At 39.0% G+C, this 27126-nt stretch overlaps 3 protein-coding genes across 10 annotated transcripts in view; 1 reads left to right on the top strand and 2 right to left on the bottom strand.

Annotated features, from left to right (window-relative positions):
* The window catches only part of LOC112806790 (uncharacterized), a 909505-nt gene that overhangs the window by 473992 nt on the left and 408387 nt on the right, over positions 1 to 27126 (top strand). The gene's annotated exons all lie outside the window — the stretch shown is intronic.
* Positions 1 to 27126, bottom strand: part of LOC112806782 (uncharacterized) — a 293799-nt gene that overhangs the window by 8909 nt on the left and 257764 nt on the right. The window contains 1 exon segment of the mRNA XM_073889089.1: positions 23540 to 23635. Coding sequence (XP_073745190.1) covers positions 23540 to 23635 — 96 coding nt within the window.
* The window catches only part of LOC112806785 (KRAB domain-containing protein 5-like), a 441696-nt gene that overhangs the window by 401775 nt on the left and 12795 nt on the right, over positions 1 to 27126 (bottom strand). The gene's annotated exons all lie outside the window — the stretch shown is intronic.

The raw sequence follows: 27126 nt of genomic DNA, 5'->3' as shown, positions 1-27126 counted from the left end.
AATAGTTACCCTAAATGTAAATGGGCTAAACGCCCCAATCAAAAGACACAGGCTATCAGACTGGATTAAAAAACAAGACCCATCAATATGCGGTCTGCAAGAGACTCATTTTAGACCCAAAGACACCCCCAGATTGAAAGTGAGGGGGTGGAAAACCATTTACCATGCTAATGGACACCAAAAGAAAGCTGGGGTGGCAATCCTTAAATCAGACAAATTAGATTTTAAAACAAAGACTGTAATAAGAGATGAAGAAGGACACTATATCCTACTTAAAGGGTCTATCCAACAAGATGATCTAACAATTGTAAATATCTATGCCCCTAACGTGGGAGCAGCCAATTATATAAGGCAATTAATAACAAAAGCAAAGAAACACATCGACAACAATACAATAATAGTGGGGGACTTTAACACCCCCCTGACTGAAATGGACAGATCATCTAAGCAAAAGATCAACAAGGAAATAAAGACTTTAAATGAAACACTGGACCAAATGGACTTCACAGACATATTCAGAACATTCCATCCCAAAGCAACGGAATACACATTCTTCTCTAGTGCCCATGGAACATTCTCCAGAATTGATCACATCCTAGGTCACAAATCAGGTCTCAACCGGTACCAAAAGATTGGGATCATTCCCTGCATATTTTCAGACCACAATGCTTTGAAACTAGAACTCAATCACAAGAGGAAAGTCGGAAAGAACTCAAATACATGGAGGCTAAAGAGCATCCTACTAAAGAATGAATGGGTCAACCAGGAAATTAAAGAAGAACTAAAAAAATTCATGGAAACCAATGAAAATGAAAACACAACTGTTCAAAATTTTTGGGATACAGCAAAGGCAGTCCTGAGAGGAAAGTATATAGCAATACAAGCCTTTCTCAAGAAACAAGAAAGGACTCAAATACACAACCTAACCGTACACCTAAAGGAGCTGGAGAAAGAACAGCAAATAAAGCCTAAACCCAGCAGGAGAAGAGAAATAATCAAGATCAGAGTAGAAATCAAGGAAATAGAAACCAAAAGAACAGTAGAACAGATCAATGAAACTAGGAGCTGGTTCTTTGAAAGAATTAACAAGATAGATAAACCCCTGGCCAGACTTACCCAAAGGAAAAGAGAAATGACCCAAATCAACAAAATCATGAATGAAAGAGGAGAGATCACAACCAACACCAAAGAAATACAAACAATTATAAGAACTATTATGAGCAACTCTATGCCAGCAAATTAGATAACCTGGAAGAAATGGGTGCATTCCTAGAGATGTATCAACTACCAAAATTGAACCAGGAAGAAATAGAAAACCTGAACAGACCTATAACCACTAAGGAAATTGAAGCAGTCATCAAAAATCTCCCAAGAAACAAAAGCCCAGGGGCAGATGGCTTCCCAGGGGAATTCTATCAGACATTTAAAGAAGAATTAATACCTATTCTCCTGAAACTGTTCCAAAAAATAGAAATGGAAGGAAAACTTCCAAACTCATTTTATGAGGCCACCATTACCTTGATCCCAAAACCAAAGACCCCATCAAAAAGGAGAATTACAGACCAATATCCTTGATGAACACGGATGCAAAAATTCTCACCAAAATACTAGCCAATAGGATCCAACAGTACATTAAAAGGATTATTCACCATGACCAAGTGGGATTTATCCCTGGGCTGCAAGGCTGGTTTAACATCCAGAAATCAACGTGATACAATACATTAACAAAAGAAAGAACAAGAATCATATGATCCTCTCAATAAATGCAGAAAAAGCATTTGACAAAGTACAGCATCCTTTCTTGATCAAAACTCTTCAGAGTATAGGGATAGAGGGTACATACCTCAACATCATAAAAGCCATCTATGAAAAACCTACAGCGAATATCATTCTCAATGGGGAAAAGCTGAGAGCTTTTCCCCTAAGGTCAGGAACACGGCAGGGATGTCCACTCTCACCACTGCTATTCAACATAGTATTAGAAGTCCTAGCCACAGCAATCAGACAACAAAAAGAAATCAAAGGCATCCAAATCAGCAAAGAGGAAGTCAAACTCTCACTCTCTGCAGATGATATGACACTGTATGTGGAAAACCCAAAAGACTCCACCCCAAAACTGCTAGAACTCATACAGGAATTCAGTAAAGTAGCAGGATATAAAATCAATGCACAGAAATCAGTGGCATTCCTATACACCAACAAGACAGAAGAGAGACAAATCAAGGAGTCGATCCCATTTACAATTGCACCCAAAACCATAAGATACCTAGGAATAAATTTAACCAAAGAGGCAAAGGATCTGTACTCAGAAAACTATAAAATACTCATGAAAGAAATTGAAGAAGACACAAAGAAATGGCAAAACGTTCCATGCTCATGGATTGGAAGAACAAACATTGTGAAGATGTCAGTGCTAACTAGAGCAATCTACACATTCAATGCAATCCCCATCAAAATACCATCCACCTTTTTCAAAGAAATGGAACAAATAATCCTAAAATTTGTATGGAACCAGAAGAGACCCCAAAGAGCCAGAGGAATATTGAAAAAGAAAAGCAAAGCTGGCGGCATCACAATTCCGGACTTCCAGCTCTATTACAAAGCTGTCATCATCAAGACAGTATGGTACTGGCACAAAAACAGACACATAGATCAATGGAACAGAATAGAGAGCCCAGAAATGGACCCTCGACTCTATGGTCAACTCATCTTTGACAAAGCAGGAAAGAATGTCCAATGGAATAAAGACAGTCTCTTCAACAAATGGTGTTGGGAAAATTGGACAGCCACATGCAGAAGAATGAAACTGGACCATTTCCTTACACCACACACAAAAATAGACTCCAAATGGTTGAAAGACCTAAACGTGAGACAGGAGTCCATCAATCCTTAGGATCAAAATCCTAAGGAAGAACACAGGCAGCAACCTCTTCGACCTCAGCCACAGCAACTTCTTCCTAGAAACATCGCCAAAGGCAAGGGAAGCCAGAGCAAAAATGAACTATTGGGATTTCATCAAGATAAAAAGCTTTTGCACAGCAAAAGAAACAGTCAACAAAACCAAAAGACAACCGACAGAATGGGAGAAAATATTTGCAAATGACATATCAGATAAAGAGCTAGTATCCAAAATCTACAAAGAACTTATCAAACTCAACACCCAAAGAACAAATAATCCAATCAAGAAATGGGCAGAAGACATGAACAGACATTTTTCCAAAGAAGACATCCAAATGGCCAACAGACACATGAAAAAGTGCTCGACATCTCTCGGCATCAGGGAAATCCAAATCAAAACCTCAATGAGATACCACCTCACCCCCGTCAGAATGGCTAAAATTAACAAGTCGGGAAACGACAGATGTTGGCGGGGATGTGGAGAAAGGGGAACCCTCCTACACTGTTGGCGGGAATGCAAGCTGCTGCAACCACTCTAGAAAACAGTATGGAGGTTCCTCAAACAGTTGAAAATAGAGCTACCATACGATCCAGCAATTGCACTCCTGGGTATTTACCACAAAGATACAAATGTAGGGACCCGAAGGGGTACGTGCACCCCAATGTTTATAGCAGCAATGTCCACAATAGCCAAACTGTGGAAAGAGCCAAGATGCCCATCGACAGATGAATGAATAAAGAAGATGTGGTATATATACACCATGGAATATTATGCAGCCATCAAAAGGAATGAGATCTTGCCGTTTGCAACGACGTGGATGGAACTGGAGGGTCTTATGCTTAGTGAAATAAGTCAATCAGAGAAAGACATGTATCATATGACCTCACTGATATGAGGAATTCTTAATCTCAGGAAACCAACTGAGGGTTGCTGGAGTGGTGGGGGGTGGGAGGGATGGGGTGGCTGGGTGATAGACATTGGGGAGGGTATGTGCTATGGTGAGCACTGTGAATTGTACAAGACTGATGAATCACGGATCTGTACTTCTGAAACAAATAATGCAATATATGTTAAGAAAAAAAAAGAAGAAGATAGCAAGAGGGGAAGAATGAAGGGGAGTAAGTCGGAGGGGGAGATGAACCATGAGAGACGATGGACTCTGAAAAACAAACTGAGGGTTCTAGAGGGGAGGGGGGTGAGGGGATGGGTTAGCCTGGTGATGGGTATTAAAGAGGGCATGTTCTGCGTGGAGCACTGGGTTATGCACAATGAATCATGGAAGACTACATCAAAAACTAATGATGTAATGTATGGTGATTAACATAACAATAAAAATTATTTTTAAAAAATACATTGAAAAAGTAAAAAAAAACTCCCAACAAAGAAAGTCCTGCGCCAGATAAATTCACTGGAGAATTCAAACAAACATTTGAAGAGAAAGTACTTCAAATCTCCTCCAACATTTCCAAGGAGTGAAGAGAAAGGAAACTCAATCTGAGACACCAGCTTTATGAGTTTATCAAAGCCAAAGGAAGACACTACAAACAAAGACGGACTACCAAGTACTAACTATGAGGAACAGTTATACTAAGTCCACAATAAAATGAAGCAAATTGAATCAAAAGCACATTTTACTATTTCACAACATAATCAAGTGAGAATTCTTCCTGGCGTTCAGGGTCTTTTAACATATGGAAATCTATAAATTTAAGAGTGTGCATTAACAGAATGAAGATCAAACATGACATGTTCATATTAATTGAAGAACAAGAATGTGAGCATATCAGACACAGTTCCATGATTAAAAACACTCAAGAGTAGGAATAGAAGGAAACCACCTCAGCATAACACAAATGTATACGTACTGAAAGCTGAAATCTAACATATTCAATAGTAAAAGACTGAATGCTTCTCCCGTATGATCAGAAACAAGGTAATGGAATGACTTCAGCACTTCCTTTCAACATAGTACTGGATATTCTAGTCAGAACAATCAGGCAAGAAAAAAATATATAAAAAGAATCCAATTCAGATTAACATAACAATAAAAAAATTAAAAAATAAATAAAGCAAAGGAAAAAAACTAAAAAAAAAAAAAAAGAATCCAATTCAAAAAGAAAAAGAAAACTATCTCTGTTCGCAGATGACATGGTCTATAGAAAACCATAAAGAATGCCTATTTTTATTTTTATGCTATCTTATTGTTTGGTCATCACTTGTATTGTTTATTTCTGCTAATTTTCCCCACTAGACTTTCCATTTTCAATTTCTTTAATGCTATAAATGCTTGAGTTAAGAAAAAAAGTTCAAATAAACAACATAACATTATACTACAAGGAACATAAAAAAGAAGAAACATGAAATTTAGTAGAGGAAGGAAATAACGAAGAAAAATCAGACATAAATAAAACAGAGATCAGAATAAAAAGTAACACTGAAAATCTCTATCAAAATTCCAATGTCATTTTTTTTGGCAGAAAGATCAAAACCCCTCTTAACATCCATGTGGATGTCACAGTATAACACCCCCGGAATAATCTTCAAACTGAAGAGTACATTGGCGACACCACACTCCTTGATTTGAAACATACTACAACGTCATAGTTATCAAAATATACCACAGACATAAATACAGGGATAGCTAACCAAAAAGCAGAGGTGAGCCAGACCTGTCCTTATCCAATGTTAATGTGTATGACAAAGAAGTGAAGATCCTGTCAAAACTTATAATCTGATTTGGATTTCTAGGTGGGATCTGAGTTTCCACATTTCTCACGAGCTTGCAAGTGATGCCAATATCTTACCTCAGTGCCACACTTTTAAATTCCAAAAAGAAAATGAAATGGATGACTTTGAACATAAAGAATATTGTGGAAATTACAACTTCTAATTCCAAGAACAAAACAACAATTCGTCTTGAACATTTACTACCCACTACATCACATTCTAACACTTTTTCATAAATTCACCCATGAATCCACACTAACCTATGATAACAGTAGAACTGTTCTTCACCTTTCAAAAAACATCTTGGCAAAACTTCAGTAATAGTACATCCTGAGTTTTATCCCAGATTGTCTGAAATTGAATTACTCTAAGACAAACACACAGAACACTATACAGAAGTAACCCTAAAAGAAGGTTCACAGCAGGTTTCAAAGTGCCAATGGGAATGCAAACACAATTATACCACAGAACATATCAACAAAAACAGGTAAGTAAGGATAAAACATAAAAATTACAAATTCAATAAAAAAGAATAAAAATGATAGACTATAGTTTTTTTTTTATTGTCACTGAAAGTGAGAAATGCTTTCAGTGATAAAAACTTACAAATATATTTGTGGATGACAGTTTCTGTGTCTTGCAAAAACACCACAAAGACAAACACACAAGTATATGACTAAAATAACTACTGTTTTTGAGTCTCTTACAGCATTCAAAGTATTTGTCTCATGTGGCTTTTGTGCTGAGTTATATTTTACAATTTTAAGGCAGCAGAACATATATGATGCATGTTTTCTTTCTCTAGAGCAACAGAGAAGTGATAAGAAATGCTATGTCTGTGACATGAGTGTGGAATAAAATGGAAATGTGTAGGGCCAAGCCGTTATTTATTTACAATCTCTACTTCAAACAATGGTATCTTAGGCCAACACAGGAGAGCCTTCATTTTCAAAGCAGACTACAAAGTGAAACAGATAAAGGAATTTCCTGATTAAGTAAAATGACTTATGCCCATCTTTCAGTAAATCCTCCCAACGTATTTAATAATAAAGGAGAAAAATTATTAATCTTATAGTGGAGGGATCCAGCAGGGAACACCGGGGACATGAAGTGCATGAACCTCTAATGGGTCACACTGGTGACGGTGCCTAACAGCCTTCAAAGGACACATAATAACTACTGTGAAATAAATGTCCAGAAGCAAGTAAATCATAATTAAATGTAAACATGAGAACTTCCCTTTCATTCAAATATCAAGCCAAATATACTGCCCACAGTCTGTAATCTGGAATAGTGTATGTAAACTATGTCTTTCGTGTGTGATCACAGGCTTTCACAGGCTCCTCTTTGCATTCTGATCTCAATCACAGAGGCTTTTCCAGAGACCCAGACATGGGAGGTTAACCGATGTACAAGAATCGTGGAACTCTCATCTCCTGTAGGTACCCTGCCCTCACTTCGTAACATCCTCGAGGGTTCCTCAAACACTGTGGGATTCTCCACTGCAACACAGATGGACTGGGAGTTCAGATACAAGTCCCAGTCCTCATGCTGACCGATGTCCTGTCCAATGTCTGTCTCTCAAATATAATGCTCTTCTATTCTTACCTGAGAGCGTCCATAGCAAGGTCAAGTGGAAGAGGAACAGGCAAAGTTCATTTAACACCAGGGCTGAATCTATGGCTCTCTTACGTCATTTACCTCTCAGGTTTAACCAGAGGATGATAAAAATTGATTCCCTTCTAGGTGGTGGAAAAACAGAAGAGGCACACCTCACAGGGGAACCAAGAGGCTGAATCAAGGCTGCACGGAATCCAGCTTCAGTTCAGTCAAGGGCACTAAGTGTATTTTTAAAAACAAAACAAAATCAAAACCTACTTCTATAATTTGTTTTTTTTTAAGATTTTATTTATTTATTTGAGAGAGAGAACGAGAGAGAGAGCACATGAGAGGGAAGAGGGTCAGAGGGAGAAGCAGACTCCCTGCTGAGCAGGGAGCCCGATGCGGGACTCGATCCAGGGACTCCAGGATCATGACCTGAGCCGAAGGCAGTTGCTTAACCAACTGGGCCACCCAGGTGCCCTACTTCTATAATTTGAAGCACACTGCATCTGGGTGTGTAAACTTTAAAAATGTACGCTCCAGACAAAATTTCAAGCCTACATCACAAAAGACGAACAGTTTAAAGGGCTCCTAAACACAGGGAGGAGCGTAAAACAGGTGAGCCTGGAGTCCTTCCCTCCCTTCTCATTCAAGCTAACATCACTCCTGCACGGTGAACTTCATCAAGCCACTCTTTTCCGGACCTCGATTTACCCTTCTTCAAGTCACCATGCCAAATATGTTCATGGAAAGAGCTCCCACGCTGACAAGTCACACAGGTGCAATCTGCTTCTGGTACAATGCTGATTTCTTAGCTTGGACCCCACATATTACATAGATTTTAAAAACATCAAGGTTTCCCTACACTTTCACTAATTCTCAGTGCTAAAGGATCTCTTCTGTTTTCATGTCAGGCTTCCTCCTAAAAACTGACTTTGCCTGAACTGAGCTCAGGAAATAAAATCAGTTGCAATTTCCAGTATCTTCAAAAGACTCTCTTTATACAGAAAAGCCTTCATGAGATATTTGGCCATTATTCCATACACATTAATGGTAAGAGATGAGAAAGCACACTGCAGGGAAAACTATTTAAGAAGCTCTCACAGAAATAAATGAATGTTCTTCCATGTATCTCCTAGGCTGCTCAGCCTGTGAAGACTCCAGGTTCTTCCATGTCCTTCTATTCACTTCACCCTGCTAGAACTCTCTCCTCTCTCCCATGTCTTCTCCTTTCTCCAGCAATTTAGCCTTATCGCCATTGTGTTACAGATAAATTTGCTTTCCTAAGTCTATATCCTATTATGAATACGTAGGATCACCTTCATTTGGAATAGGTTAGCTTTCTTTACGTGCAAGTTCTAAAGAATGTAGTTGAACCTATATATATTTAAATGCGTATCTTTGCTATTTTGTTTTCTATCAAAGCATAACTGACACAGATTGTTACGCTAGCTCAGATGTACAATGTAGTGATCTGACAACTCTACAGGTTCTACTACGCTCACAAGTGAGCTACTGTCTGTCACCGTACAACGCTATAATAGTACCATTAAACATATTCTTTATGCTGTGTCTTTTATCACCATGACTTATTCATTCCGTAACTGGAAGCCTGTACTTCCCATCTCCTTTACCCATTTTGCCCATTGTCCCTCTCCATTTCATGCTGGCAACCAGCAGGTTATTAAATATATTTATGGGTCTTTCTGCTTTTTTGGTTGTTTCTTGCCACTTATGACAAGGTGGATAGACCTAGAAGATACTATGCTATGTGAAATAAGTCAAAGAAAAACACATGATTTCATTTATATGTACATTCTAAACAACAAAACAAACGAACAAACAAAACCAGAAACAGACCCATGAACATCTATTTTGTTTTGAATAAAGTCCATGGATAATCTTGAAAACTATAAAAATTTCAAGATTACACATATTTTATAATGTGACAAACTGGTCTGTGACAATTTTCCAGTGCTGGCAGAAGACAAGAGATCCTGGATCAAAGTCCAAGGATCTTCTGGCTCACGACACAGCAATCACCATAATCTTCTTCTTGCTCACACTAATTTCACTTACCAGTCCCCTAACCACAATTCATACATGTAGATACTGCACATGCAGTGGCTTTGTGTCCCATCTATGAGACTCTGAGCATAGGAAACCACAACATATTAAAGGAACAACTAGCATATCTGCCTGCCTTTTGCCATTTGAAGGAGACCTCTCCATTTTCCTGTGCAGTAAACAAATCTGTCCTCTACCCACGAGCAAGATAGTATCACTATATTCCAAAGCCTTTTTCTACATAAACATCAATGAAAAAACAATTAGAATAAGAACGTTCAATGCTTCTATCCATAACACCCATTAGATAGAAACCAATAGAAAATCATGTCCCAGCAGACACCACTCAGTTTGATCCCGACTTGGCTCCTGCCTAATTTTCCCATGTGTATTCCACCTTGTGAAACACTCATTAATCTTACATAGGACCTGGGATAAAATGTACTCAATTTACACCAGAAAACATTTTTCAAGGCTATGATCAGCAGGATGCTATGCAGGAGAATCGGATGAGCTTTCACGTTCCCTTCTGCAATGTCCCTGTGGGCCTTGCATTCAACCAGGTTAAGAAACCACAATAATCATGAGGGTCTACGTTAAATTTCTGTAGTGATCTAAGGGAAATGGGAGAAGAAAGAATGAAACTGTGCAAAAAACATGCAATTTAAATGTATCTGAAAAGATGAGAGTATTTTGTACTCCTTACCCAGGCAAAGCAGGTTCTGGATACAGTGGAATCACGGCTTATTACAATAAAAGGGATGAGAACTGGAAAGCAGAGGAATTAGGGCAGAGGATTACAGCAAAGATGTTCTCCAACCATCAAGAGAGAATATTAAAAAGACCAACATAAACCTAAAAGATGTAGAAGATTGTGTAAAATGAAACAGAGGTGGTCACAAGGACAAAAATAGTGTGGGTAGCCCTGAACTTATGTGAAGAACACTGATCCTATGAATGCACTTGACACACTGTTTGTGCCTGTACTGGATGAAAATCATGGAACCACTAGTCTGGACCATGAGCTCACAACATGACTTTAAGGAATAATAACAATACTGTATACAGCAAATAGTATGATTTGGTTCTAAAATGCCAAACAGTATCCAAAATACATTTACCTCCATATTTTACTGCTCATTTGGCAGTGACATACAGCAGAAATTAAAAACTCTTGTACTTGGAAGCTTTTACTTTAAGCTCGTTCCAACAAGCATCCATAGGGCTAATATTAATGATCTGGAAGACACCCAAGACCCACACTATACCACCACATTGGACACACCCCTGACTACGTTGTAACCGTACAAAAGTATCCACCCAAAACCATGGCAGAAATCTTTTCACCCAAAAGCTGTCATGGTTGGTGGGACTCCCTTAGAGGCAATGACCCATGAGTTGTATATACTCACATGTTTGGCAATAAAATCTGTAGAACTTAACCTAAACCTCGTAAACTAAAGAGAGAGATAATGGTAATAAAGCTATCAGTTTGCCAGGATTTTTGCTACAGTGTATAACAAGATGACTGCTCATTTGCCAAGCCCCTGGAAGCCATTTTGCTATGGGAATATAGGAATAATTCATCTGAGCAAAGAGGCCCATGGATGGTTTTTGACATCAAAACTGACATCGAGTGTGTGGTCCTATGAGATTGTAAACATGACTAGAGGCAGGAAAAGATGGAGAGAAACCACAGAAGTCTGCTCCAAGATCGAGGTGATGTTTGTTGATGTGAAGAAATGACTTTGGTAAGCAAATTAAAAGCACAATGCAACATTTTCAAAATATATTTCAATTTGTTATCAAATTTTGATGGGGAAAAAAAGAAAATGAATAGAAAACCTCAGTCACTACACAAACCACACAACACATTCATTTTTTTTTAAAGATTTTATTTATTTATTTGAGAGAGCGAGAATGAGAGAGAGAGAGAGCATGAGAGGGAAGAGGGTCAGAGGGAGAAGCAGGGAGCCTGATGCGGGACTCGATCCCGGGACTCCAGGATCATGACCTGAGCCGAAGGCAGGCGCCCAACCAACTGAGCCACCCAGGCGCCCCAACACATTCATTTTTAATAGCTTTCTGATCAAAACTATAAAGATAATGATGTTTTTAGAGAAACACAAAAGGGGGAGCCTCAGTGGCTCAGTTGGTTAAGCAACTGCCTTGGGCTCAGGTCATGATCCTGGAGTCTCAGGATCGAGTCCCACAGCCAGTCCCTCAGCAGGGAGTCTGCTTCTCCCTCTGACTCTCCCCCTTCTCATGTGCTCTCTCTCTCATTCACTCTGCTCAAATAAATAAATAAAATCTTTTTCAAAAAAAAAAAGCACAAAAGGATTCTATCTCTGTAGTCTTGGTATAAGGGAAGATTTCCAAAAATGATAAAAATCACTAACCATGAAGGGTGAACTGACAAATTGGATCACACTAAAATTAAGAACTTCTCTGCATCACAAGCTCAAGAGAACAAAATACAGATATAGAGAGAAGACAAAGGACTTACTCTCATCATATATACAAAACTACAAAGATTGAAGAAAAACAGTAAAAATGGGCACAATGACCAATTAAACACTTTGAAAAAGAGATTATCCAAAGTTTAATGCCCAACTCCATACTAACAGGAAGTGTCAAACAAAAAAAAGAAAATAAAAACAAGACTTGGTAACATCACAAACCAACCAGAAGGCTCCTGTGATGGGGCGCCTGGGTGGCTCAGTTGGTTAAGCATCTGCCTTTGGCTCAGGTTATGATCCCAGGGGTCCTGAGATTAAGTCCAGTGTGGGGCTTCCCGCTGAACGGGGAGTCTGCTTCTCCCTCTGCCCCTTTCCCCATTCATTCTCTCTCTCTCAAAAGTAAAATCTTAATAAGAAAAAAAAAAGGCTACCATGAAAATGACATAAATTACTAAGTTTTGGAAAGCATGTGGTAAGCCAGAAATCCCATACGCTGCTGGTGGGTGTGAAAATTTGTACAAATATTTTTGCAAAGTGTTTGGGAGTATTTATTAAAGCATAACATATTTAAACATATTCACTAACGATTCACTCCCACATATATAGCCAGGAGATAAGTGTGCATGTTTCAACAAAAGACAAATTATAAATTTTACATGCCAGTACTATTCATGATAGTCCTACACTGAGAGCCATCCACTTGTCCAATAACAGTAGAATGATGCACTCAGTTGATATTCACACAATGGAATTGGAACCTTCCATTCTAATCAGTGATGCACAATAACACGCAATAAATACAAATAAATTCACAAAGAATAGTTGGAAAGAAAAGATGCCCAATATAAAAGAGTTCCTGGGGTGCCTGGGTGGCTCAGTGGTTAAGCATCTGCCTTCAGCTCAGGTCATGACCGGGGGTCCTGCGATCGAGTCCTGAATTGGGCTCCCTGCTCACTGGGGAGCCTGCTTCTCCCTCTCCCACTCCCCCTGCTTGTGCTCTCTCTCCCCTCTCTCACTCTCTTAGATAAATAAAATCTTTAAAAAATAATAATGAAAGAGTTCCTGTTCTGTGATTACATTTACATAAAGTAGAAAAATGAGGACAGCAATCTTTTGCCTTACGTGTTAAAAGAGTGCTGAACTTTGGGGAAAGTTACTGAGGAGCTCAAGGAGAATTTTAGAGGACAAATAATATTCTGTTTCTTGATCTCACTGGCTTATAGAAATGTGATCAGTTTGTGAAATTACACTGAGCTGTTACTTATGATCTCCACGTGTGCTTTACTTTAAAAAAAAAAATCATCAAAAAAAGAGATGTAGATAATTAGATAAATATCATAATGTATGTGTTGACAAGTTGAAATTAAAAGTATGATGTAGGGGCGCCTGGGTGGCTAAGTCATTAAGCGTCTGCCTTCGGCTCAGGTCATGATCCCAGGGTCCTGGGATCGAGCCCCGTATCGGGCTCCCTGCTCCGCAGGAAGCCTGCTTCTCCCTCTCCCACTCCCCCTGCTTGTGTTCCCACTATTTATTTTACTTTATAAATAAATAAAAGTACGATGTAATTTCACACTGTGATGAGATTTATTTTTATTTTCTTAAAGATTTTATTTATTTGACAGAGAGAGACACAGCAAGAGAGGGAACACAAGCAGGGGGAGTGGGAGAGGGAGAAGCAGGCTTCCCATAGAGCAGGGAACTCGATGCAGGGCTCGATCCCGGGACCCTGGGATCATGACCTGAGCTGAAGACAGATGCTTAACGACCAAGCCACCCGGGCGCCCCTGTGATTAGATTTAAAAAGCATTTTGTTTTTGTTTTTGTTTTTTAAAGCATGCCTTAATTTCTAGTTAAAACAATATGGTACTGAGGACACAATTCACAGAAACAGAATGAAAAGTAGAGTTATTTTAATAAAATCTACTCAGGAAAACATAAGAAACAAATAATAAAAAATAGATTAGGGTATAAGGAAAAACACAAAAACTTGGTAAGTCCAAACCCCATTATCTCCATTGTAATATTAAACATAAATAAACCAAATGTTCCTAGCAATGCCAAACTTTGCTTGAATATATCCCACTGGAATTTTCCTAGAGCTATAACGAAAAGAGGAGGAAAGAACTGGAAAAAAAAACAAAACAAAAACAAAGAAAGAAACAAAAACACACCTCATGTAGTGATAACCAATCAAACAACCAGCATGGCAATATATCATCTAGAATAATCTTTAACACTAAAGGAGTTTGTCACTGTTATTCACAGTGTTTTCAATACCTAAATATACGCCATTTCAATATTCTAAGTGAAGAATAACAATCTGTGTATGTGTGCATATCTACACACATATATGTAAAAATACACACACACACGTACATATAGGGAAACATTTATTTTTCACTCATGAGACATTAAAACAATCATCACAGATAGCTGGTATCATCAACATGGTGAATAAGGTCCAGTGGGTGGCTCAATCAGGTAGGTAAGTGTTTGACTCTAGGCTTCAGCTCAGATCATGATCTCGGAGTTGTGAGACAGAGCCTCACAACTGGCTCCCACACCCTGCACCAGGCTGGGAATGGGGGCTGACTGAGATTCCCTCTCTCCCAATCAAAAAAAAAAAAAAAAAAGATGGTGACATACCTAGTTCCCACTTCAATACTTTTCTTTCCTTTTTTTTTTCTTTTATTTATTTACTTCAGCGAGAGAGAGAGAGAGAGAGAGCAAATTAGAGCATGGAGGGGGGAAGGGCAGAGGGAAAAGCAGACTCCCCATTGAGCAGGGAGCCTGATTCAGGGTTGGACCCCATGACCTCAGGATCATGGCCTGAGCTGAAGGCAGATGCTTAACCAACTGAGCCACCTAGGCGCCCCCCCCCACTTCAGTACTTTTCATAATAAGCTCAACCAGCAATTAATTATTCACATATGACATCACTGGGCAATTCTCAGTGCTCAGGGGTGAGGCTGAAACACACCCCCTGGACCACAGAGACCAAGAAGGACAACATTAGAAGGGTAAGATCAGGTTGATCACAACGCACCTCCCCGGGACCAGCACAGTGCCCCACCATGAGGGACCAGCAGGAACTATAATTGTTCCACTAAGAAAAAGAGAGCCCACGGTGGGCACCCAGTATTCCCCAAAGGGCAATCTACTTCCTGGATGGCCACTTAGGTCTCATCTCAATGGGATCCCTGGGGGAACCTGTGGTGCTGGACACTGGGGATCCTACAGACATGGAGAAGGTGGGTAGGACTTACAGCTACCAGTGCTCGGATCTTGGAAGACTCCCGGACCAGACTGTGTTCTACCTTGCAGTCACACCCATTCAGAGATCCAGTGACTCTGCCCTCTTGTGGGGCTGAGATCAATGCAGCTGGTCAAGGAGCTTTGTCAGCAGCTATGCCTGAGTTGGGTCTGCAGCCAACACGTTGAGCTAGAGCACAGAGGCCATTCTATGACCCTATCTGGGAAGGCCTGCAAGTTGGAAGTCACTTTCCACTGCTCGGCATAGCCTCTAGTCCCTGCACCCCCCACCATCAAGCATGAACAAAGACCCTGGGCAACCACAGAGCCTATCTTATAGGCCTATGGGGAGAGAGCCAAGCCAGCAACACTGTCCAAGTGTTGAGTATAACCTTGACTCTGCAGGACCAGGGAGCTTGAACAGTGAACCAGGGCAGTCTCAGAGTGAAGTCTATTGTACTGCCCAGAAACAGAGAACGGCCTTCAGTCCTGCCAAATGTCTGAGCATAACCTCTGGTCCCATCTGATAGGGACTTGCCAGCATTGGCTTGGAAAACACTCAGGAGCCCACAGTTCCCAATGGACACATGTCTGCCCTCTGTGAACATAAGAAGAAGGATTCCAAGAAAAATCTGGACCAGAGAAATCTTCCCAATTTTCAAACACACACAGGCTATTTGGTTCTATTTCAAAGTTCAATGTTCACATTCAAATAGTGAGGATTCAGCATGAAACATAACTTCTGGGCTACCTTTTTCATGAAGAACCAAGTCTGACATGTCCATTTTCACAGCGCGTACAATGGCAACAGTCTCACGCATTTATTTAGCTACACTCTCAATAATACTTCCACACTATCCTCATTAAAAGCACCATAATGTCCCAGCAGTTACAAAAAGGAAGAAAAGCTATAACATATAAATGCAGGGAAAATTAATCACAAATAATTTGAGGTTTAAGGTCACTGGGAAAAAGAGATTATTAGTGACATCATCCCACTGCTTTTACAAGTACAAGTGACCCTTGAATAATGCAGGGGTTCGGCTTACTCATCACCCATGAAGTTGATAATCCGTGTATAACTTTGACTCCTTAACACTTAATTTAATAGCCTACTGTTGACAAGAACAGTCAATTTAATTATTCAAAACAGTCAATTAATATGTATTTTATATATGTGTTATATGCGGTATTCCTACAATAAAGGAAGCTCAGAAGAAGAAAATGTTACGAAAATCAGAAGGAAGAGAAAATATATTTACGATATGTATTATAAATAAATCTGACCACAGTGGACCATACTTCAAACCCATGTTGTTCAAGGGTCAAGTGTACTTCGTGTTACTGTCTGTTTACCTGCAACCCTGATGAAGCTGGGGTAGGCTAAGGTTGTGTCGAGTAACATTTCTTTTATTACACATTAGTGTTAACACATTAAAATTCATTCAGTGTTATTAATTAAATGTATTAAATTCAAACATACTGTAAACAAACCACTGAAAAATCACTATATGATCTTTGGTCAAAATGCCCATTACATCATTCAAGAACCATCCCCGTTCACCTGATATAATGATCTGTGAGTTGTGCTTTCCATGCTTTTCAACTGAGGCTAATTATTGAGTAAATGAGGATTTACAATAATTTTACACCCTTTTAGGGAAGAGTTTGCTATACTTTGCTCAGTTATCTGTGAATATTTCTTTTATTTCAACCAAATAATAAATATTTACAAGTATCAACTACTATAATGATGAAGATACATCCAGCTTTAAATAACCTACCACTGTATTCTCCTTAAACAGCAAATGACAATACTACTTAAAATTTAGAATGTTTGTGTTTTACTTTAATGCAAATAATAATGCCCTGAATCCCTACTTCATCAGGAATTATTTCACTCTTATATGTCAACCACACACAACATCTCCATGTGGACTTTCCTCATATATTTCATGCTATAGCCTCCTTAATGTTGCATGGAAAAGTAGGTTATGAATGAATTCCCCACCACAGTGCCCTCATGTTGGTAAGACAGCAAGAATCAAATCATTTTGCACGCACACAAGCAATAAAGGCTTAGCATGAGTTGCTTTCAGAGTAAAATTAATATTTGCCATGCAAAATATCTCAAATATAGTCAAAAGAAAAAAAGAGACACACTGAAACTAATAATCCTTCTCCAGATATCCAGCCCCCCTTGATCCTTTCAGGCATATTAACAGAGACAGTTCACCACTGAATAACACGGGTTTGAACAGCTTGGGCCAATTTATACACAGATTTTTTTTCTTTTTTATGAATATAGTGTAGTACTGTAAACATGTTTTCTCTTTGTTATGATGTCCTTAATATTTTCTTTTATTAACCTTACTTTATTATAAAAATACTGTATAGGATACAGACAACATAAAAAGAAGGGGATGATTAACTGTTCATATTCTAGGTAAGGTTTCTGGTCAACAATAGGCTATTTTTTTTTTTTTAAGATTTTATTTATCTGACAGAGAGAGAGACACAGAGAGGGAACACAAGCAGGGGGAGTGGGAGAGGGAGAAGCAGGCTTCCCGCGGAGCAGGGAGCCCGATGCCGGGCTCGATCCCAGGACCCTGGGATCATGACCTGAGCCGAAAGCAGACGCTTAACGACTGAGCCACCCAGGGGCCCCTAGGCTATTTCTTTAAAAAAAAGATTTTATTTACTTATTTGAGAGAGAGAGCAAGAGCAGGAGGAGGGGCAGAGGGACAGGGAGAAGCAGACTCCCCACTGAGCAGGGAGCCCGATGCAAGACTCGATCCCAGGACCCTGGGATCGCGACCTGAACCGAAAGCAGACGCTTAACCGACCGATCCATCCAGGCTCCAAACAATAGGGTATTTCTATGGAAAAGTAGGTATGGTTTTGAGTTTTGGGGACTCAAAAGGTGCCTGGGTGGCTCAGTCAGTTAAGCATCTACCTTAGGCTCTGCCTTCGGCTCAGGTCATGATCCCAGGGTCCTGGGATGGAGCCCCGCATCGGGCTCCCTGCTTCTCCCTCTCCCACTGCCCCTGCTTGTGTTCCCTCTCTCGCTGTCTCTCTCTGTCAAATAAATAAATAAAATCTTTAAAAATAAAAAAATAAGGGCGCCTGGGTGGCTCAGTTGGTTAAGCAACTGCCTTCGGCTCAGGTCATGATCCTGGCCAAGTCCCGGGATCGAGTCCCACATCGGGCTCCCTGCTCAGGGGGGAGTCTGCTTCTCCCTCTGACCCTCCCCCCTCTCATGTACTCTCTCTCTCTCTCATTCTCTCTCTCTCAAATAAATAAATACATCTTTAAAAAAATAAAATAAAATAAAATAAAAATAAAAATAAAAAAATAAAATAAAATCTTCCTAAGTTCACAACACCTTGAAACCTTCTCCAAATTAAGAATTGTGTGAGATAAGTATTGCAAAGTGATGTCTGGATAAAGACCCTCTGGTGTATATCTAAACTGGAAACTTTGCAACAAGGAGGGATTATGTGTTGGTGGAAGTGTAACAAACCCTCTGGAAAGCACTTCTCAAATCAATCACATTTAGACATTTTATCTTCACTTTTAAATGTCTAACATTCTGAAATTTGTCAGTTAACAATTAAGCCAATCTTGTATTTGAAATCGTTTGAATGATTACTTTTAGCTTGGGCTAGGTGACTTTCCAGAATTTCCAAATACCGTTCAAAAACATATGTATGTTTAAAAAATGGATTATCATCCCTGAGTTCGGAGACATTGTTCTGCAAATATAACTGACTTGGGCGCCTGGGTGGCTCAGTTGGTTAAGCGACTGCCTTCGGCTCAGGTCATGATCCTGGAGTCCCGGGATCAAGTCCCGCATCGGGCTCCCTGCTCAGCGGGGAGTCTGCTTCTCCCTCTGACCCTCTTCCCTCTCGTGCTCTCTATCTCTCATTCTCTCTCTCAAATAAATAAATAAAATCTTTAAAATATATATATATAACTGACTTAAGGTGAGGTTTTCCCGAATGTTTTATATCCCTGAACTTTTGTGGCACTAAGGATTTCATTATAGTAACTGTCACAATTTGGTTATATCCATCATAATGTCCTTCACATTCCCAGTCATTCATAAGTATAAATACTTATTTCCACAGCTTCCACATCTTCCCATACCACTCTACAAACTGAATCTCCTTTCCCTGTCTTTGCCAACAGGCCTTGGATGTTATGGAAAGACACGACTTAAAGATATAAAATAAGTTATCACACTTAGTACACTGACATGCCTATATGTTAAAATGCTCATGTGTGGAATTGATACTCATCATAGCACTTCAGCAGAAGGGAGAAATAGCAACCACCAGGACTGTGCTCCTCCATGGAGACAAAAATGGAACAACTTACCTTTTAGAGTGCTCCAGAAGCCAGTTAGGAGAACATAGCATCCCCAGGCAAGTACAAAGGAAGAAGAGCCTCATCAAAGAGACAAGGAAAGCTTGTGACACTTGCCCACAATAGCCACTCACCCTCCCAGATACTCCATGGCAACACTGTGAGAAAACTCGTACCTCTCCTCAGGAAAGAAACAAATGAGTGACCTATATGTTCAATGATCTGGCTTCTTGGCTGCTGCCTGAGGGACTTGTTTCTGTCATGCAGGACATGGGAGGCAGAGGAAATGACAGCACCTTCTTGATGCAGTGTGGTGGCTGCTCAGACCAAAGGTGAGCATTTGTTCAACCCATGGAGAGAACAAAGAGCTGAAGACAAACAGAGAGAGGAAGCTTTCACGGACATAAAGTAGTAACTACAGTTTTAAACCTGGGAAATTCCAAAATTCAGAAATGATAAATTCTGAATAAATAAATCACAGAACATGTGTGAGAGGTCCCAGAATTACTATTATTTGTGTTCCTCTCTGCAAAGCAAGTCCATAATCTTGGGCTCAGGGGCTGCTTTTTTAAAATCCACGTATGTCAACAAAATATAATAAAGCATAGGGCGCCTGGGTGGCTCAGTCGTTAAGCGTCTGCCTTCAGCTCAGGTCATGATCCCAGGGTCCTGGGATCGAGCCCCGCATTGGGCTCCCTGCTCAGCGGGAAGCCTGCTTCTCCCTCTCCCACTCCCCCTGCTTGTGTTCCCTCTCTCACTGTGTCTCTGTCAAATAAATAAAAAATATTTAAATATATATATATATATGATAAAGCATACAAAGAAACAGAAAAATGTGTTCCAAACAGAGGAATGAAGTAAATCTCCAAAGCTGGCCTTAAATTAATATAGAACTATTATTAGTTGCCTAACAAAGAATTCATATAACCATCATAAAGATGTTCATGGAGGAAGAAAACAGAGAGTTAACTAAATGGTATCAGGGAAACTACGCATGACCAAAATGGAAATCCAGACAGACAGAAAGTATAACAACAATGAACCAGAAACTGGGAGCTGAAGACAACAGTCACCGAATTTAAAAATCCACCAAGGGGTCAGCCACAGACTTGATTAATCAGAAGAAAGAATCAGACATCTTAAAGACACCTTATTTTAAATGCTCTACTGAAAAGATCAAAGAAAAATGTGGAAAAGGAGAGTCTAAGGGACTCATGGGAGACCAACAAGTGGACCGATACGTGCACTAAGGGGACCCCATAAGGAGAGGAGAGTGAAGGGGGCAGAGAGCTGACGTGAAGAACTAAAGGCTTGTACATCCCATGTATGTGGAAAGAGACTAACTCAACAAGCTCAGTGGATTCAAAATAGGATAAATCTCAAGACATGAACACAGTGACACATCATAATTAACTTATCACAAATCTCAGGTGAAAAGAAAATTTTGAAACAGCATGACAAAACCAACCATCTTGTACAAGAGAGCTTTATAAGATTAGTAGTGGGATTCTCAGCAGACCTGACAGGAAGAACTACATGGGAAAATATATTCACATACTGACAGATCAAAAAATAGCCACCAAGAATACTTTACCTGGCAAAGCGGTTTTCCATGAATGTAGAAATGAAGACTTTCCCAAGTAAAAACCCCTCTAAGTTTACCAGTAGACCTGTCCTACAAGAAACGTTAAAGGAAGTCTTTCTAGGTGAAACAAAAGGATTGTGAACAGTAACTGAAACCACATGACAACATAAAGCTCTCAGCTAAATGTCAACATTTACACAATTATAGAAACCTGTACTATTGTAATTAAGTAGCACGTCACTTTTATTTCTGCTACAGAATCTTTTTATATAAAAGCATAAAATCATAAACCTAGGTAACAAAGTACACAACATAAAAGAATTTGTGATATTGGTAACAAAGTGGGTGCAGGGGTGGAGATGATAAGTAGAAGAGTTTTGTATGCAATTGACAAGAGCACTTTAAAATGGTCTGTTATACCTTTAAAATGTTTTAAGTAATTTCTAATGTAACTATTATCAAAAGTACAGAGAAGACACAGAAGTTAATGAGGATGATATCAAAGCATGTCATGGGTATAACACCACAATTAAGGATATAATGTAATACCAAAATTTGATTCAGAGGTATAAAAATGTTTTAAAATTACACTGAATTCACAAGAAGTGTTTCTCACATGCAAAGGGAATATAAATTCACCAATAGCTGATGAAATTAATTCTAATATTATAACAACTCACCTAGACATGATACAACACTCACTGAACACTAACCAATAAAAAAAAAGTCACAAGATGAGTCATAATCAAAGTATGCTTGGGTGGTATTTATACAAATACATACATAATTTTATTGATAAAGGGCATAAAGCTGATTCATATGTGAGATAAACTCACATTGTCTTGAAATCTACTGAGTTGAAAATTGTCATCCTATAATAAAATACACAGGCAACAACAATATCACAACTAAATAATGTTGTGGAGGGTCCCATACAAAAGTAAGCACATTATTACGGAATTGCAAAAGCAGAATAAGACAAAATTTAACCCAAAGAAGTCTACATAAAAATATATGAATTTTTGAAAGGAAACCTTCTATATAAGCGTAATTTTAAACTGTGACTATGTACCCATGAAAAACAAGTATTTTGAATTATTGACATGCCTAAATTGACAGTAAAATTGTAAAGAATATTCATTAAAATCAACCATGAATAACTCTAATGAATGAACACTTAAAAGACATTAAAAAATGTATTATGTTATTAACATGTCCCTCCTCTTACACAAAATGCAAGGCTATAATCCACTCTTTAAAAACAAGCAGCCTGGGGTGCTGGGTGACTCAGTAGGTTAACATCCAACTCTTGATTTCACCTCCGGTCACAATCTCAGGGTTGTGGGATTGAGCCCCTCAGGTGGTCTGTTTAGGATTCTCTTCCTTTACCCCTCCCCGCACTACTGCTGGCTCGTTCTCTGTCTCTCATAAATAAATAAATTTTAAAAAAGAACCAAGCACCCAAAGAAATACCCTTCATTTTGAAATAAGAGTATCAAAATTGTAAAATATGCCAGCAATCACTTTGTAAAAAATAAATACTGGGAATTAAATTCGGATACATTCTGAGGAAGAAAAACCTAACAGTTAATTTTTCCTAAAGCAAAATTAAATTTATAAACAAAACTTTTTTTTTAAATATGGGGATTTTCCACCTCACTTCTTAGCGGCATATGCCCATGTCATATTACCACTATTCATATAAAAAAATTAGAGATGAATCTGACATATAATAAAGTGAAAACACATGACAAAAATCACAACTTCATATCATACAAAATTCTAAAATGATGCAATTATTAATAAATAAAATAACAACTGAGACTTTATTATAGGCTGCAAGTTCTAAGTTCTAAATGTTCTAGCTAGCTCCCTTATGGCATTAATTTATAATTTATGTAGGAATTCTAGGACACAAAAAGATACATTATTTCACCACTGAGGAATGCAACACAGAGTAGAACTTTCTAATATTAGTCAATACAAAGAAAAATGAACCTTTGAAGAGAAATAAGGGATTAGATTTTCTCATTTTAGGGGGGTGCTTTATCTGATGAGATTACTGAGTCTCAATTTTGTTCAATTAAAATTAAAGCCTCCATAACATTGGAAAGCATAAACCAGAAAACACCAGATATCGATCAACAGTGTTCCCATGACTTCTGCACCAAACCCCAGTATGTCCACTGCTATCATGACACACTTCTCATACGAGGCAAAACAGAACTTAGAAAAGGTTTAGCATAGAGTTCCTCAGAAACGGGGAGATTTCCCCAGGGCCCTCACAGCAATGGAGAAGCTCTCAGACTATGGAGGGCCCCCCACTCCCAGGGTAGTTGCCTGGCCCTCCCTGTGGATGTGATGGACCATCACTGGAGCTGAAGGAGAATCTTGAGAGAATGTAAGAGCTTGATAATGCTGGATAGCAGACGTCCCACTGTGAGAGGGAGAGAAATAAAACTAGGCTTCTCAAACTAATTTCCATTCAAGGAGAGCTACTTGAAACACACTTTAAGGTCAATCTTCCTGCTTCACATTTGGACCTCACCTCTGTCGTCTGCTTCCTTCAGTCCCACCTACCTGGGGGGATGGCTACTCTCTTCTTTCTCTTCATATCCCAGAGCTCCTTCCCTTGCTCCAAAAAGAGGACCAGGTTTGGTTTCCACACAACGAGATCTGTTTAACAGAAAAAAGTATTGCTGGAGATTCTAACTTTCAATCCAAAATTGTGCTCAGCAGAGAAGAGAGGACATTGGAGAATTCTAGAAAATTATTTCCCAAATGCTGTTAACCAACGGCCCCTTTAGAACACAAGTACGGGTTTCGAATATTCACATTATGACCTCCACTTCCAAGCACTACTGATACAATAATAAAGAGTAATAATTGGAGTTTAGGATGTAGGCAGTACCATTTTATGTCACTGAATATGTAGAATTACCACAAATCTACAGAATTGATGATATTACCCTAACGAAGGGCGAAGCTAAAGCTGAAAAGGAAATACCGTGAAAATTTTTCTCTACAAACCCCTACTTATTTCCCCTATTGCCTGGATCTGAATTCCAGTCGTGCAAAGAATCTTTGAAGAGATGGTTTTCAAAGGAAGGAACAAATCCATGTGTGGTTTGGAAATATGGAAAAAGTCATCCTCACCCAGGAAGAGGAGGTGTCTATAGTTCTCTAACATCACATCCCTGTACAATTGCCACTGAGTGTGGTTCAGGCATCCCCACTCCTCCTAAGAGAATTCGATGGCCACATCGCTGAATGTCAGCACTGGTGAGCACAGAGGCCAACGGAGGGCTCAAGCCCATGACCCATGAGATCATGAAGTGAGCCAAAATCATGAGTCAGACACTTAAGCTACTAAGCCACTCAGGTGGCCCTCTTAATTAGATTCATATTCTGATTTACCCTAGGGCAGCTACAAGAACACAGAAGTTATAATGTGTCCTTCAGTGTGCCTCAGGCACTGATACTAATTTGCTTATTATTACAGCTGATGTTAACTTCTTTTACTTGGCTTGGTGCTCTCCGCCAGATTCCTCCTTAATTTATCTCTTAATCAATCATAATGATTGGATGGATTTACTGAAAAATGTGTGTAGAATCCATCACATTCAAACTAGAAACTCCTTTCTTCTGAGTTTCTCTTTGCTTGTAGTTTCCAATGGAAAATGAAAGCTCTCTCGTTTGTGCACTGAAGATTCTGACTTGTGGGAGTGTTGGTTCTAAGTCAATGAGGCCTCCAACTTTTAAGATTTCATTGTATTTTACACTCATGTCACAGACACATTCTTTTGTTTACTTATTTGTATTTTCGAGAAAAGAAAACATGAATCATATAGTTAACATATTGAAGTGTCTCTGTGTCCAAAGCTATGACTTTTCATATGGGTAGATAAACTTATTTTATTTCACATGGCACAGAGTACAACACAGAATGGCATATACCATCAATGCACCATTTGTTGTCACGAGTGAACACTATGATAGCAGAGAGACTGTATATCTAAAGACGGACAGTAGGGAGAGCAATATATCATGGGCTCTTAAGAAACAGAGAAATTTTTTGTTACTGGAAGTTACATGCACAGAGAATATACCTGACCGAATGGGTTTGACAAGTTGCAAATTTTCTGCATCCTATGACTGTTATTGGTGTTCTCCTGAAAAAAGCAAGTCCATAAAGACTAGGAGACCTAGGTTGTTTAAATTCCCAAATCTCAAAAGATCAAAAATCATACAAAGAGGAAAAACAAGGCATGCTGAAAGAAACAAAATACATCCACAGAAACTGGCTGCAGATTATGGACATCTATATTACCTGATACATAATTAAAATAACCATCTAAATGATGATTAAATAGCTAAAAGAGTTAAACAAAATATTCAAACTATGTTAGAACAAAATCAAAATGTCAATGAGAAAGTATAATCAAGGAACAAAAAATGAGAGCTGACAGTAGTACAACAGTACAATAACTGAATCTGAAACTTCACCAGAGAGATTAATGACTTGATCAAGCAAAATAAAGAAAGAAAAAACTTTAAGATAATTCATTAAAATTATGAAATTACAGGGAGCACAAAATAAAAATGAAGACATGGGACAAACGCCTGAGGGACTCACTGGACACCATCAAGGAGACCAATATACACATCAAGGGGACCCAATGAGGTAAAGAGAAATAAAAGGGGGCAGAGAGCTTATATGAAGAATTAATGGCTTAAATGTCCCTCATTTGAGGAAAGAAACAGGCCTAAAATATCAAGCAGCACAATGAATTCCAAATAAAATAAATTCAAAGATATCCACACAGATACACAATATAATCAAACTATCAAGAATCACAAACAAAAAGATTAAGCAACTCAGGGTGTACAACAGAGCTTCTACAGCATTATCAGATTTCTCAGCAACAGCCTCATATAAAGAAAACAGTATACAATCTAACAGTCATGAATGAAGAAAAATTACCAAGAATACTCCGTCAAAATGAAGGACAAATAAAAAATTTCCCAGAGAACTACTTCTTACAATTTCAGCACCATTAGACTAGCCCTACAGAAAATGCTAAGATATCATACAGAGAATTTTCTAACATTGTCATACTGTAGCACAAGTCACTTTATTACACACAAAACAATAGGAAAAAGAAGTATGTTTAGCCCAAGAATTAGCAGAGGGGTGGAAATTTTAACATGCAACATAAATCAACAAAATAAGATATAGCAAGGGGCACCTCAGTAGCTCAGTCAGTTGAGCGTCCAACTCTTGATTCCGGCTCCTGTCACGATTTCAGGGTCGTGGGATGGAGCCCCACAAAAGGCTCTGTGCTCAGTGTGGAAGTCTGCTTGGGGTTCTCTCTCTCCCTGTCTCTCTGTCCCTCCCCCTGTTTTCGGTCTCTAAATAAATAAATATGTAAATAAATAAAATATTTTAAGAAATAGGATATGGAAAAAATAAAAAACAATCAACAAAACAAAGAGTTGGTTTTCTGAAAAGATCCAGACAAATGACACACCCTTTACTAAATCAAGTAAAAATAACAGAAGACTCAACTAAAAACACATTGGAACTGATGCCAGGACGCCTGGGTGGCTCAGTCAGTTAAGCGTCTGCCTTTAGCTCAGGTCATGATCTCAGGGTCCTGGGATGGAGCCCCATATCGGGCTCCCTGCTCAGCAGGGAGTCTGCTTCTCCCCCGCCTGCCACTCCCCCGCTTCTGCTCTCTCTCTGGCAAATAAATAAATAAAATCTAAAAAAATAAAAAATAAAAAACTGATGCCATAGAAATAATAATAAGAGGCGATAAAGAAAAATTATATGCCAACAAATGGATACCAAAAACCATGTGTATAAATGTCATAAAAGATACAATCTGTTAGGGCGCCTGGGTGACTCAGATGGTTAAGCAACTGCCTTTGGCTCAGGTTGTGATCTCCAGGTCCTGGGATAGAGCCCTGCGTCAGGCTCCAGGCTCAGTGGGGAGTCTGTTTCTCCCTCTCCTTCTGCCTCTCCCCCTGCTTGTGCTCTGTCTCTCTCTCAAATAAATAAATCTAAAAAAAAAAAAAAAAAAAAGATACAATCTGTACTCTATCATGACCAAAAAAAACAAAACAAAACGAGAAAACACCTCACAACAGACCTACAACTACTA

The sequence above is a fragment of the Callorhinus ursinus genome, unplaced genomic scaffold, assembly GCF_003265705.2.
Source record: "Callorhinus ursinus isolate GAN/ISIS: 27379988/994484 unplaced genomic scaffold, GSC_fseal_2.0 scaffold101, whole genome shotgun sequence".
Lineage (NCBI taxonomy): Eukaryota > Metazoa > Chordata > Mammalia > Carnivora > Otariidae > Callorhinus > Callorhinus ursinus.
Note: the sequence above shows the minus strand (reverse complement) of the source record. Positions and strands in the feature narration are given on the sequence as shown.